Source organism: Triticum urartu, chromosome 5A (genome assembly GCF_056163025.1).
Source record: "Triticum urartu cultivar PI428250 chromosome 5A, HENAU_Tu73, whole genome shotgun sequence".
NCBI classification, from domain to species: Eukaryota; Viridiplantae; Streptophyta; class Magnoliopsida; order Poales; family Poaceae; genus Triticum; species Triticum urartu.
In genome coordinates this window covers 459,272,374-459,286,315 of record NC_141877.1, presented here as the reverse complement: position 1 = coordinate 459,286,315, position 13,942 = coordinate 459,272,374, and the positions used below count along the sequence as shown (strand labels likewise).

The window sequence follows — 13,942 nt, the reverse complement described above, 5'->3', positions numbered from 1 at the left end:
GGGCGGCGGCGGGGGAGAAGGAGGGAGGTGGGGGGAACCGGCGGCCTGCTAGGGTTTGGCCCCCAAGTTGCCCAGAGCGGACGACGCGGGGAGGGAGGGCGGCCATAAATTTAACTAACGAGACCGATTGCGATGGGAGCAATATAACCAACAAGACCGACTGCGATGAGAGCAATATAATAAGTTAAACCTTGAAAAGCGCAAGCGCACTATATTTTGAAACGAAACGGCTATCATTTTTTATTGCATAATGCTCAGGTACGCTCAGGCACGAACCAAACAGCATCTTAGCTAGGTTGCCTCGCCAGGCTAAAGTCGCAAGAATCTCCGGCTGCTCTGTCTACTTTTCTCAGGCACGCTGCTCAGGTCACCAACCAAACAGCCCCTAAACCCGAGAAGAAAAAAACGAGTATCACATCTAACAACTTCATAAAATTGTCAACCTGGCTGCAGTGTGTTTTCTACCTTGCATCGGTGTTCGAATTCTATGTTTAAGATAACAACAGTGGCAGTTTTTCAGGCGGTACAAATTCCAAAGTTCAAAAAGAAAAAACGACAGCAGCACACAAGTCATAAGCAATATTTTCTTGCATATAAGGGGGTAGTAATAGATTAGGAAAGTCTTACAAGTAAGACCTGAAGCAAAAGTGATGCCAGTTACATACCCCAGGTTCAGGCTTACCGTTGATAAACCGAGATAACCGCGGACTGTTTTGAGCCCCTGAAGACAGCTCCATTGCAAAATGAGGCTTGGCTGTCTATAGGGAGGGGTATTCGTTTAGACTAGATAGCAGATAGTAGTAGTAGAAAACAGCATTACTTGTGCTGTTCTGGACTCGTGGTCGATGTTCGCCACGCAAAATGGCCCTAACTGTACAAAACACCTCATGTCGAACGTTGCGTCGTCATCTTGGAAGGACAGAGTTTCTCTGCTCTAGTGAGACCCTTGCAGCAGAGACACAGCCTCCAAAATGATCCTTCACCGCCCACCGTAGAACTGAATCAGCATTTCCAGCCTCCCCCACCTCTGATCCGACTCCCTGTAGCGATTCTCAAGGAAATCAGAGTAACCCAGGCTGGCTCCTCCAGGCATCAGTTGCCTCTCAATCTCATACTCCCGCTGCAGACTCCTCTGGTATTCTCCTGAGTAGTAGTCGTTGCTTCTCCATGGTGGCACAACTGGAGGCCTCTCTTGGTGCCAAGGCTGCTCCGGATGCACGAGGCGGGGCATTGGTGGATGAAACCCGCCGCCTTGGCTGGGCAAAACATGCAGCGGTGGCCCTCTGCACAGTGGCTGGATCATGTCCATTGGTGGATGAAAGCTGCCTTGGTTGGGCAAAACATGCAGCGGTGGCCCTCTGCACAGTGGCTGGATCATGTCCTGGTGATGAAAGTAAGGAGCTCTCTCTGGGCCATAGAAGTTGAGTGGCAAACCTGGACGTTCCATTGGAGGACCTCCAAAGGGGTAAGGATCAAACATGATTGGCATGTCAACTCTGTTGGCTGGAGGAAAGTGTGGCCGAGGCCATGCTGGAGCAAGTGGATGCAAATCAAATGGCCTCGTGTCAGTTGCTAAGATGCCAGGATAGAATTTGCTGCCTCCAAGGGATGAGACTGAACCAACGTTTCCACGTGCTTTCTTCAGTTTCTTTACGTCTCCGATGCAGAACTTATACGTGTAGCAAGGACCTAGAGCAAAAGATTGATCGCACTTTGCATCATCTCCTCTCTTTTGGTTATAACCAGGGTACTCCTCTTTGCAGAAAATATCTTTAGCAAACATAATAAGACAAGACTCATTGGCTAGTTGCTCGATATCCCATGTGTCGTAAGGATATCCTGTCTTGTGGCTAAGGTGGATTTCACCAAAGGGCCGAAGCAGGTGTTGTGCATTGGCAAAAAACCCATTTACCAGCTGCTTATGCAAGCTACAGGTCAAAGCAACATGTTAATTAGAAGTTAGCAAATAAACCAACGATCCAAAAGTATGTTAAAACATTAGATTTGAGAAGGTTCTTGGGTTAACTAAACTAAATAAGAAACCATCAGTTAACTACCATTAGCAGACAAACATTAAGCTCCTTACAGATAAACGAACCAATCTTACTTCACAGTTCATATGTATAGAAACTTCTGCTTACAAGTTACAAAAACAGTTTGATGTTACAGTTCGAATGCCTTGTATTTGTAAGTACTACTACCTCCGTATCATAATATAAGACATTTTTGTAGCCTACAGAAACGTCTTACATCTACAAAAACGGAGGTAGTAGTAGATACAGAGAAGGAACTAGCAAACAGGGTGATGTATAAGATTTACGTGAAGGTTCAGGAATCGAATGAAAACATTCTAGTTTACTTTTCTTGCATTTGGTACATGGAGATATTTCTGCCTTCATGATAAGATAAATGTCATCTTGAATACAGAGAATACATAGCTATGGCATGTGCAATATATCTAAAATGCTATCTATTCTTACTGCAACCATAAAAAACAGCGCATTTCAACCAACGAGACTGTGCAACGTGACAGAGTCCTCGTTGGCCATAACTAAAATAAAATTAAAATTCCTATAGATTCCATTCAATGACGCATGCACCTATGCATAAATTTTCTAGACTAAACCACCAAAAATGAAACTCCTCATACACAGATGCTGCCCCATGAATACTAAATCAAACTTAAACCAAAGAAAGTCACTAAGACCAATTATGATGCAACCAGCCAATATGTTAAAAGATATCAATTTTGTAATCCATGAATTAACCAAAGATTAGTGCACATACTTGATGACTAGCGGGTTATCCTCTTTTCCGTTGAACCCAGCATGAGGAAAATTAAAGACGATCCGATCGAACCGTCTCATCTTCAGAGAAGGGTAAAGCTTCATCAGTTTTGCATCAACACCATGCAAAACTGTACAGTCCAACCTTTTCAGCTCTGTTATGTTTGCCTCAGCATTGCCATACTTCTTCTTTAAAGTGTCTGCCCGAGAAGATTGCGAATAAGATATGCAGACCAAACAGATAAGTTCATCGAAAAATGATCACAGAACAACAATATCTCTCTCAGATTAATGTAGTTTTAGGAGTGGAGCAAATAAGAAATCTATAAAGTAAAAACGAATTAAATGCGAAATATTTAGAAGAAGAAAAACAAGAAAGAGTGGTTTTTACATGGAATGAAATCAAGATATTTTTCTGAGCTACCCTGATACCTTAATATAGTATGTTCACTGAGTTAATTTCTCACTCATTCATTTCCATTTCCTGCTCCAAGGGCATTTTGTCACAGTTCATTGAGTTGAATAATCGTTGACACAACAGAGTGACAAAAGGAAGAATAATGGTGTGGATAGGCTACAAGGTGCAAACCATATCAAAACAACAGGTTACTCTAAACAGCGCTGATCAGCAAAACTAGCCAACAAGACTTGGTACACACACTTAACCTGTTCACTTCATAATCGATACAATATGAAGAAAAACAAAAACTTGAAATAGCAACAGCGATTCCCAATACATGAATGGATGTGATATTTCCATGACACACAATTCCTAGCAATAAAAAACAGTACAACACACGGTTGGAGTTGGAACTTCTTCATGATTAGTTTCAGCCAGATCACATACAATCCTTGCCGAAATCAATCATGTTTGAATGTATATATGTATAACACCTTGTCTTCTCCATACAGCTCGAGAAAAATTACTACCAGCTCAATTTATAGCATGCAAGATTAGTTCCTTTGTCACAGAATGTGAAGCCAGTTTACGATAACTTGATCCTAAGTTCCTAACCCAGTAAAGTGCATCAAATCCTTTTTAACCAGTAGAAGATACCAAATTGTCCATGGCACATGGTATGCTCGTATATACCCTACATCTCCACGGTCCCATTTATTCCCCATGTCCAAAGCACGAAATGCCAAAAATGTAGTAGCAGTATCATCCAAATTAGTACTACTAGTAGAACACAGAGCACACATATCTGGTCATATACTCCTATATTAGGAGCAGCAAGAGGGTATGGAATGGAACAGATCGAACCGTAGGAGTCGAGGGACGTGGCGACGATGTGCTCGCCGGAGCCGAACGCGGTGGCGAGCGCCAGCGAGAAGGAGAAATCCCCGTCGCCGACGACGAGTATGCTCTGCATCGACGAGTAGTGCTTGAGCCACCTCACCCCCTCGTCATCCTTCTCCGCCACTCCTTTCGCCGCTGGCGCATCGGCCTTCCGATCAGCGGCGGGGGCCGCCGGATCCCCTTGCACGGGGGCCTCGGCCTCCCCGCCGACGGCGACCACCGGCGCCCCCTTGGCGCCCTTCACGGCCGCCGCGACCTCCGCCCCCAGTGGCGCCTTCTCCCCGCCGTCACCGCCCCCAGCCGCCGCGGCCACCGGAACCCCTAGCACCGCCGGCTCCACATCACTGACGACGGCGATCACCGGCACCCCCTCGGCGCTCTTCAGGGCAACCGCGACGGCCGTCCCCAGCGGCGCCTTCTCCCCGCCGCCATCCCCAGCCACCGGGATCCCTGGCACCGACGGGTCGCCCTCCCCGCCGACGGCGATCACGGGGCCCCCTTCAGCATCCTCGGCCCCCGGCGCCGCCTTCCCCCCGCACCCGCCGTCGCCCCCGGGCTTCCCCGCTCGGCGTGGCCGCCGCATTCTCCCTCTCTCTCTCTCTCTCCCACAGCGGCGAGAGCAAAGCAGAGCAGTCGCTGTGCGCTCGTGCGAGGCGAAGAGGCTAAAGCGCGTGGACTCGGGTCCACCTGCGAACCCCAAGTTGCAATCAGAGCGCTCCGGCGAGGGGACGAGCCGAAAGGGGGGTTAACCCCTTGGAGCTGCGGCGGCGGGCCCGAGGGGGCGTGGGACCCGAATGGCGGTGAGTGAGCTGCGGGCTCGGCGAAAGGGTGCCGGATTTTGCGCGGACGCCGGCCTTGTGGACTCTGTGTTGACGGGGTTTGAAATTTGAACTGCTTACACAGGTTTGGGACTCGCTGTCGTCGCAACGTTTCTCGGTGGCTTGTTGAGCGAGAGTCGCGTCGCGTGATTCGCACCCCCGGCCTTCACTGCCATCGCTGGCGCCTGATTGGACGCGGGCTACGGCAGCGCCACCACGTGGAGGCTGCGGCAGGGGTAGGGGAGGGCGTGGTGGCGATTGGGGGAGCGACGCCTGATGTTGGGATTTTTTTTTCTTTCAGAAAGAAAGAGGACGAAACTAGGATGTGACGTACGGTTTGGTTTCTGGACTTGATGCAAGCAAACAAGGTAGGCTTAGAGGAATTTCATAAAAATTCTAGAAAATGGAATTCTTATAGGATTTTTTTCTTTAGATTCCTTTGGTTCATAGGAATGGATTCTTATTCCTACATAGGATTGGTTCCTATCCTCCACATTTCATAGGAAAATTAAAAAAAGCCTAGACTCAATGAAAAAATTCATTTGGTGTCAACCAAATGACATCTTGTTTCCTATTCCTACTCATAGGATTTGAGATACATGTCATCTCATTTTCTACAAAATTCCTATTCCTATGATAATCCTATCCTATGAACCAAAAGAGGCCTAAGTGATTAATAACAAACAAAGGTACAGAACATAGGCAACCTAGAGAATCTCTAACGGGTGATAAGAAATCTGACATCAACGCGGACATGCTAGAATAGTAGATCATCACCATGTGATACATGTGGTAAACAATTCAAAAAGAACAGTAGATCATCAAAAAAATAACGCCTACAGAACTCAATGGGTTCCTCGTCGTCGAGGTTGATCATCCCTGGTGCTCTGTCAGAGGGACCTGACTTGTGGTCATTGACGGTAGACGACCTCACGTCCTCCTCCTTCTCGGGTACGTAGCACGTTTCCTTCCCGAACCCGTCGAACATCGCGTCGACATCATTGGAGATTTTGCGATACATCTCGTCTTCCTACTGATTCCGCTTCACTTTTTTTCTTCTCAACAAACAAACGAAGCTCCGCCTCGACAAGGTGTGGATTGGCCTTGGCAATTACCATGTAAACCCTTATCCCCCCCCCCCCTCACACCGCAGTGTGCTTTTGCCTCCTCGCTGGAGACAATGTGCATCTTGGGGGTTTGCGCCTCCTCCTCCCTATCCACCCACATATGAGCCGGATACGAGGGGAGGAGGACAACCCTGATTTTGGGTTGCATTTGAGGGGTCCAGTTGGGTGGCTAGATTTGGTCCAGGTGGTGTGTAGGTTGTCCACCCAGACATTTAGGGGGCAGAGGGGGGAGGGGGAGGTGAGGGGTCCGATTGCAAACGCTCTAAACACTTTTACGCCATCAATTTTCCAATCCAGCTTTCCTTCTGCATAAATCTGGAAAGAAGCCTGATTGTTAATTATGTAGCAAGATTACAAGCGAGTGTTTGTGACAAACAAAACTGGTCTACTGATTATGCCCATAATTTTCGGCTATTGTCTGGATTGGTACCAATTTTGACCGGCACGAAACATGAACGCAACTGTGTGCAAAATTTGCCCACTCACCCGCATGGATGATAATGGAATGGGTTTGGATGGGTAGAGTTAAAGCAGATCCATACTCATACCCATAAGTCCGTTCATGACCGCCCATGAAATGTTGTCCATACTCATACTCGATGGATATCAGCAATTGATAAAATAGAAAAGGATATGGACCATGGGTAGCGAAGATCCATGTGCAAAACATGCACTCATGAAACCTTTGCCCAACGGGTTGGACATGGGCGGATCCAGCCCAGCCCAGCGCCCTGGGCCCCCTTTGTGTACTGTAGCAGTTGCTACAGTATTTTCCCTACAGCCCACAAAGAAAATGGGCCTCACGCTCCAGGCCTGCCCCCCCCCTCCCCCCCCGGCCTGGGGCCTAGATCCACCACTGGGGCTGGATATACTTGGATACCTAGGCCCATGGATAACAGTGTTATCCCACTCACCCGACCAAATGATTGGTTACTTTTTTATAAGTGTAGACACTAAGGATAGTCATAGTGAGGAGTAACTTATACTAGTGTCATTATATGACACTAATCTAAGTTACTACCTTCATAGTACAAAGTACTCCCTCCGTCCGGTTTTATTGGGCCCGTGAGCAAAGGAGAGGCGTCCCTTCCTGTTAGGCCCTTCGGTCCGACTACCAAGGAAAATTAATTGGAAAGACTGCATGCATGCGCGTTTAACGCATGGGGCAGCATTATTAATGTGATAATTAATTCGCTGACACTGCATGCATGGAGATTTCGATTGGCATCGGCTACTCTCGCGGGAAATAAATTCGCATGCATAGGCTCCAGAGGGAAAGTCGTGCATGCTATTGGTGGAGAGCATGCAGGATTGTGGCGGTATAAATTATCTGCAGTAAATGACATGCCATACGAAGCATTAGGTAACTACTCGAGGGACAATGCCTCAATTAACATGCGCGAATAGGAAACTGCCTTGGTCTTGCCGATTTTGTCTCCGGGCCTAATAAACCCGGACGGAGAGAGTAACATACTAGTGGTGTCATAGATGATTTTATTATTAGTTTGTAGACTCATATTGTCTTAGGAACTGCTATGTTACAGTAACATATTATGTTATTACTTCTTATTAACTACTCGCCGCGTAAGGAAAATTTTCTTGAAGTGCGCTATGTTACTAGCTAAGTTACTCCCACTATGACTAGCCTAATATACGCGCATGAGCAATCATCCCTATGAGCATTTCAACCTCATAATTGAAGAGAACATTGTCAAACATAGAAAGCAGTGTTTACTGGGCACCAATTACATAGCACTAGAAATACAACCAAGTATTTTAAAAATTCTATATACTCATGCATAGAAAAAATTGGTTGCGGTAATGACACTAGTATAAACTTTCTTTCCTAGAAAGGATATTGAAATCCCGATCTACGCATCAATGTGCACAATCATTTTTTTATATTAAAGTTGATACAAAGCATCCAGCCGATTACAAGATATGAATATACCATCTATGACTAAGTCAGACTTTTCCCGCAACAAGGACGACAATGTTCCACTTACCATCTTCATGATGGGTCTTCTCAACCCGGAGACGACACCATGAACATGGAGAAAATATCAGGTGCTACCAGCTCTTATATGCTACCATGATACCAAATTCAAAAATTCAAATTTAAACTTGTCAAAAATTCTGAAAAAATCATAAATGTTCACAACATATATGGCGACAATCCCCTACAAAAATCAGATAAAAAATCGACATACACATAGAGAAACAAAAAAGACAAATCCATGATTAATAGTCTTTTTGTTTCTCCGTGTATATTTTGAATTTTGATCTAAATATTTTAGTCGTTGTCAACATATATGTCATGAACATCCATGATATTTTCCAGATTTTTTTGACAAGTTTAAATTTGAATTTTTTAAATTGGTATCATGGTAGCATATAAGACATGGTATCATCTGATATTTTCCCATGAACATGGTGACTTGTTTCAAGCTTGTACCTACCTTTGTCTCAAGTTTTTTTTTTTTTGAGTGGAACATTTGTTTCAAGCTTGTACGTACCTATTGATGCATAGCAAGCAATGCTAAATTCCGTCTCGTCATCATGCAAGTTTTCTCTCTTTTCCTTTTGACATATTTCATTAGCATGACAGCTCATGTATAAATAACTAATGAAACATACTTTAGTTTTAGTACGTCAATGTGAAGCCAAATGCATCGCGAACCTATTGCTTGTGGCTCCGTACCTGTATCTTGAGAATCCCTTGATCGGAGTTAATGGACAGCCGCCGCGAAAAACACCCGACCGACCACGCTAAACACAGATCACTTATTTCACAAGCAACCAGCAATTCTTGTCTTACCCCCGTCCACGAAGCAATTCTATCAACCAAAACCCGCGATTATTCCTTAGCATGTCGCGAGAGATATCACTCAGATGCAAGCAAGAAAAAGAAGATTGTTAAACCTTCCCTCCTTTTACTTCCCAACCCGGCTCACTCCATCCCGCTCTAGCTTGCTCGCCACCCATGATAAAGAAACCGATGCACATTAGCAGGAGCAGTATCGAACAAGCACATCCCGATCCATCTGAGCTCCTGATTCGAAGCTACCGCCCGAGGCCATGGGGCTCTGCGCGTCGATGCTGCAGCGGAGGACGGAGGGGCGGTACCCCGAGCCGAGGCGCGGCACGGCGAGGGCGCTGTTCGTCGTCAGAGGCGACCGCCGGCCGTCGAACCCAGAGGCGCTGGTGGTCCGGGTGCAGGACTCCGGTCGGACACAGCTCCGGAGACATGGCACTGGCAGGGCGGAGAGTGGAGGACGCGGGGGGTGCTGGCAGCAAGGCACGGACGCGCTGGACAGGATGATCACTCGCGCTCGGATGCCCCGGCTGCCTTGCGCGGGCAGCGGGACCGTCGGGGTCGAGCCGGACGCGGCGTTGCGCACGCGTCAGACGGCGTCGGCGGAGCGAGGTGCCCCACCAGGGCTCGGGGTCGAGCCGGACGCGCCGTTGTATACGCGCAAGACGACGGCGGCGGCAGACCGAGGGGGCCTGCCAGGGCCGCGCTGGACGCCACCAACGGCCCCAGCGACGGCGACGCCGGCCATGACACCCATGGGTGGGGCGCCAGCGGCACCGAGTACGCCGGCCTCGGCAGCCATGACGCCGGGCCGGCCGGTGTGGCAGAGGAGGATACTGATGGGGATGCGGTGCGAGCTGCCGCGGTTCAGCGGGCTCGTGCTGTACGACGAGCACGGCCGGCCCATCCAGGTCGGCACCCCGGGCAGAAGGAACCACCGCCAGGTACGCAGCAGGCAGCCAGGCAGACTAAGCTTAGCTCGACAGGTAGTTAGTTTCTTCCTGAGCAATACAGGAGTTCAGATTAATGTACGCTTTTGACCTGTTTTTCTCCAGGGGAAGAAGAAGACTGCCAGGACATCTTCCACCACAACTCTCAGGGACCTCTTATAGGCTAGAGCTAGCTGCGATTCATTGACAGAGAATGCTTCTCTGTCGAATGCTCTGTTGTAAAGCGGCAAATACTTCTCATGCGAGTATATCAATGTTCTAGTGTCGAGAAATTGTTTGGAGGCCTTCACTGTAACATTGCAACTTACTACATTGTTGGAAAAATTGATGATAGGGCGCGGACGCTGATGGGCCATCTAACCATGTCCCCTAATTGTCTGTATTTCTTTTCTAATTCCGCAACACTCAAAATAATAATAGAAAATAGCACAATTCATCCACTTTTCTTTCAATATCCCTAGTATAACAATAGTTCAGGATGTTCACAAGAATTCACTGGTTTTGAATTCAGCGGTACTCGAGTCACATAGTTTCTCTTGAACTTCACCTAACAATGTATGAGCGTAAATAGCTCGCCCTTGGTCTTGTAGTACAGGGTGACAAGCGTCCAGGCTATACAACCTGATGGTTATCAAGTTGCAAAACTGAGTGAATCAATAAACTGACCAACTTCCTGCCAAAAAAAAAGATCAACATTATGTAGAATAACAAGCAAAACTTACGGGTTGACGAGCCCGATGGTCACATTGTCTCCTCTTGTGCAATCACACCACAAAACTTCATGACATCGTTGGAGATGATGTACAACCTGATACGTTAGTGACTTTGCATTGCGTTTATAGATGATGTGCATGTCGTTGGGTGCGGAGTTTTTTTGCTCATGAAATGAAGCCTGCACGTTTTGCCAAAATGTCGAGCCCTTATTCATGCCTATAAAGTCCGCAGATACGACAAACCACGCATCACACAACAACTCATCATCAATAACCGAGTACACCGCCATCGTGCTTACTCCAGAAAACAACAAGTTCAACAAAAAAGCTCAATAACATTTGACTAAAGACCTGTCGGGCGTGGTGTCTGCCGTAGACGGCGTCGAGAGGGGGCGGATGATACCTGGCTGCAGAGGGATCCTGGGTGGACCGCATGTAGGCGCGTGGGTGGGGGCTGTAAACGTCTGAGGATGCCTGGGCGGCGGCCGGAGAGGTACAACGGCGGATGGTGCAGATGAAAGCAAGGGGGAGCAAGGGTGGAGTGGAAGAAAAGTGGACTGGGAGGGAGATTTGAGTAGGCTGGGGTTGTCAGAGTCATATGTGGCGGTGGTCCGGACTCTCGCAAAGCCCCCGCCCCAATTTGTTTTTGGTTTGCCGGAAAACAGACAGCTGGACGCATCGTCGGACAGATATGGGTCTATGCTGGATGCCAAAATGTGTCCGGACAGCTCGGTCCAAAGGTTGTGGGAGGTTTGAGGGTGCATTAGAAATGCTTTTACAGGCATGGCCGAGGTGGTGGTAGAACATTAGAGATGATGACTCTTGCAAATTGGGGCAACGAGACGCGCGCAGTAGTGTAGTCAACCGTGGTTGATGATGGCCATCGGTTAGGCTTGGATTGGGGGAAGGATTGAAGGTGGGAAGAAGATGGACATAATAGATGGAGGAGAAAGCAGGAGGGGAACTTTTGGTCTGTGGGGACATATGCACCTTATATGGGAAATTTTTTAGTAATTCAACAAAAAGTCAAAAATTCCTGAAAATATTTTTGAAATAAACTTGACCTTCTATTGTACTCGTGAAATAAAATCCACAAAAAAATATATCCTTTTGACTTTTTTTCAAAAAAGACAAATTTTTGGCTAAAATAATGTGAATAGTGACCTATAATAGCAAATAAATTTTGTCTTTTTTGCTGTGAGGTCAACTTTTGTTGTTTTTTTCGTCGACATTTATATATCAGTGCAAAAGTAAGTCAAGTGTTTTGTTAAAAATATTAAAAAAAATCCCCATATAGGGTGCATATACAACCAGGAACCAAAATGTATTTCCCGGAGAAAGCAATTCTATCATGCACGGATCCATGGTCTGTGGTTACTTTGAGATTCATGCTTTGTTTTTTTGACCATTTCCAAAATTTGTTAGCGTTACATTTGCTTTTTCCTCTTGTTCCAAAGTGTATATTAATGTCTCATTGTTATATATTATCGTGTATATTAAAAACGATCCAAAATAAGAGCATTTTTTTATTAGCACATAATGAAAAGTGATGATACACAGTGAAATTAAAAAAAATGAACAAAACATTCTGAAACGAGATAAATTGTGACAACAAAAAATAAAATAGCATGAACCTCAAAGGAACCACAGACGTTGGGTCCATGCACTAGGTAATCTGTGCAGCCCCGTAGATGAACCACTCTCCAGCAAAACCGAAATCGGGCAAGTGACCCGTAGGCAGTTCCTTTTTCCTCCTCTGCGGCTAGGAATCCGAACGCGTACATGATCCCGTTGCAGTCTCGGTCTCGCCCAAGCCACGCAGCGGGTTGACTTCGAGTCCGGGGAGCAGTCGAGCACGTCTCGCTGACGCTGGGCATCCCAACCTCTATATATACAGCCGCCACCATGCGATCCTCTCCTCTCCTCTGCTCTGCTCGTCTCCTTTCCTTTTCTGCCGCGCCGCTTCTTCCATCGACCTCCTCCTCCGTTCCCGATCGATGGCCATCAAGCGCGTCTTCCCCGGCGACCACCCCGACTTCAAGGTGGACATGAGCGGCGGCGCCCCGAGGCTCACCTTCTGCAACAGGGCGCGCTACTGGAGCTCCACCGACTACCAGGAGACGCGCGCGCTCGGCGTGGGCGCCTACGGCGGCGTCGTGGAGGCGCGCCACCTCACCAACGGCTGGACCGTCGCCGTCAAGAAACCGCTCCCCTGCGTGCACGAGGGCGCCGGCATCGCGTGCGGCTGCGCCGACGCCCGTACGCTGCGCGAGGCGGCGTTCCTCGCCGCGTGCCACCGCCACCGCGCCATCGTCGAGCTCCGGGCGCTCTCGCTCGACCCCTTCACCCGGAAGCTCTCCGTCGTGATGGAGTGCGTCGGGCCCAACCTGCACGACGTCCTCCACGAGCACCGCCGCGGCCGGCCGTTCCCCGAGGCCGACGTGCGCTGCATCATGGAGCAGCTCCTCGGCGCCGCCAAGCACATGCACGGGCTGCGCATCATCCACCGCGACATCAAGCCGGGGAACATCCTCGTCGGCGCAGACGGCATCAGCAGCGTCAAGATCTGCGACCTAGGGCTCGCGGTGTCCATGTCCGAGCCCGCGCCGTACGGCCAGCACGGCACACGCCGATACATGGCGCCGGAGATGCTCCTCGGCAAGACCGACTACGACGCCACGGTTGATATGTGGTCCCTCGGCTGCGTCATGGCCGAGCTCCTCTCCGGGAAGCCGCTCTTCGACGGGGACGACGACGCCCAACAGCTCCTCGCCATCTTCCGCGTTCTCGGCGTGCCATTGTTCACCACCTGGCCAGACTACGAGTCATTGCCGCTCGCCGGGAAGCTGGTGACGCCGCCGCATGTCATTTCCCGCAACAAGCTCCGTGAGCACTTCCCAGAGGACCTCCTCTCCAAAGAAGGCTTCGAAGTCCTCAAGGGGCTCCTCTCGTGCAACGTCGACAAGAGGTTGTCGGCCACCACCGCGCTCAGGCGACCATGGTTTGCCAACGTCACCAATGATTTGTATTGCGTTGATCACAAATGTGCATGAGATTGTATGTTGGTCAAGTGAAGAGCACTTGGTGTATAGCTTGTTGCAAGAACATAAAACTACAACTGTAGGCGTCCTAAACACTACTAAGTGTTGGCTGGTTTCCTCATGGATCAGTCCTCTCCATTGGATGTTGAATGAACGATGGATTGGTGGCTGCATGTTACAGCGTGACTGGCCATGGGCAAGTCACCTGATCCCAGTCCTGATCGAATATACTTCTTCCGTTTTTATTTACTCTGCACATTAGAGTCGACTGAAGTCCAACCTCATAAAGTTTGACCAAGTTTATAGAAAATAATATAAACAATTATCATAACAAATCTATATGATGTGAAAATGCATTCAATAATAAATCTAATAGTATTGATTTGTTATTG

General features: G+C 48.2%; 3 protein-coding genes across 3 annotated transcripts; 2 read left to right on the top strand and 1 right to left on the bottom strand.

Moving 5' to 3' along the window:
* Positions 1 to 582: 582 nt before the first annotated feature.
* Positions 583 to 4,958, bottom strand: LOC125509728 (uncharacterized). Its single transcript, XM_048674749.2, has 3 exons — positions 4,051 to 4,958; positions 2,788 to 2,986; positions 583 to 1,928 (listed from the first exon to the last, which is right to left on the bottom strand). The coding sequence occupies exons 1-3, from the start codon at positions 4,667 to 4,669 to the stop codon at positions 980 to 982; spliced, it is 1,767 nt and encodes a 588-aa protein (XP_048530706.2). The 5' UTR covers positions 4,670 to 4,958; the 3' UTR covers positions 583 to 979.
* Positions 4,959 to 8,576: 3,618 nt separating this feature from the next.
* On the top strand, positions 8,577 to 10,144 carry LOC125556233 (uncharacterized). The gene is made up of 2 exons (XM_048719007.2): positions 8,577 to 9,790; positions 9,902 to 10,144. Exons 1-2 carry the CDS (start codon positions 9,110 to 9,112, stop codon positions 9,956 to 9,958), a joined length of 738 nt encoding a protein of 245 aa, XP_048574964.1. The 5' UTR covers positions 8,577 to 9,109; the 3' UTR covers positions 9,959 to 10,144.
* A 2,362-nt stretch (positions 10,145 to 12,506) lies between these two features.
* On the top strand, positions 12,507 to 13,562 carry LOC125556232 (putative cyclin-dependent kinase F-2). Its single transcript, XM_048719006.2, has one exon. It carries the CDS (start codon positions 12,507 to 12,509, stop codon positions 13,560 to 13,562), a length of 1,056 nt encoding a protein of 351 aa, XP_048574963.1.
* Positions 13,563 to 13,942: the final 380 nt, after the last annotated feature.

Excerpts from the sequence above, each read along its gene's own strand:
- LOC125509728 (XM_048674749.2), bottom strand. The coding sequence starts at position 4,669 with ATGCGGCGGCCACGCCGAGCGGGGAAGCCCGGGGGCGACGGCGGGTGC. Across the intron at positions 2,987-4,050 it reads CACGTCCCTCGACTCCTACG|ACACTTTAAAGAAGAAGTAT; the intron begins GTTCGATCTGTT and ends CTTCTCGGGCAG. Across the intron at positions 1,929-2,787 it reads GATAACCCGCTAGTCATCAA|CTTGCATAAGCAGCTGGTAA; the intron begins GTATGTGCACTA and ends TTTGACCTGTAG.
- LOC125556233 (XM_048719007.2), top strand. The coding sequence starts at position 9,110 with ATGGGGCTCTGCGCGTCGATGCTGCAGCGGAGGACGGAGGGGCGGTAC. Across the intron at positions 9,791-9,901 it reads GCAGAAGGAACCACCGCCAG|GGGAAGAAGAAGACTGCCAG; the intron begins GTACGCAGCAGG and ends GTTTTTCTCCAG.
- LOC125556232 (XM_048719006.2), top strand. The coding sequence starts at position 12,507 with ATGGCCATCAAGCGCGTCTTCCCCGGCGACCACCCCGACTTCAAGGTG.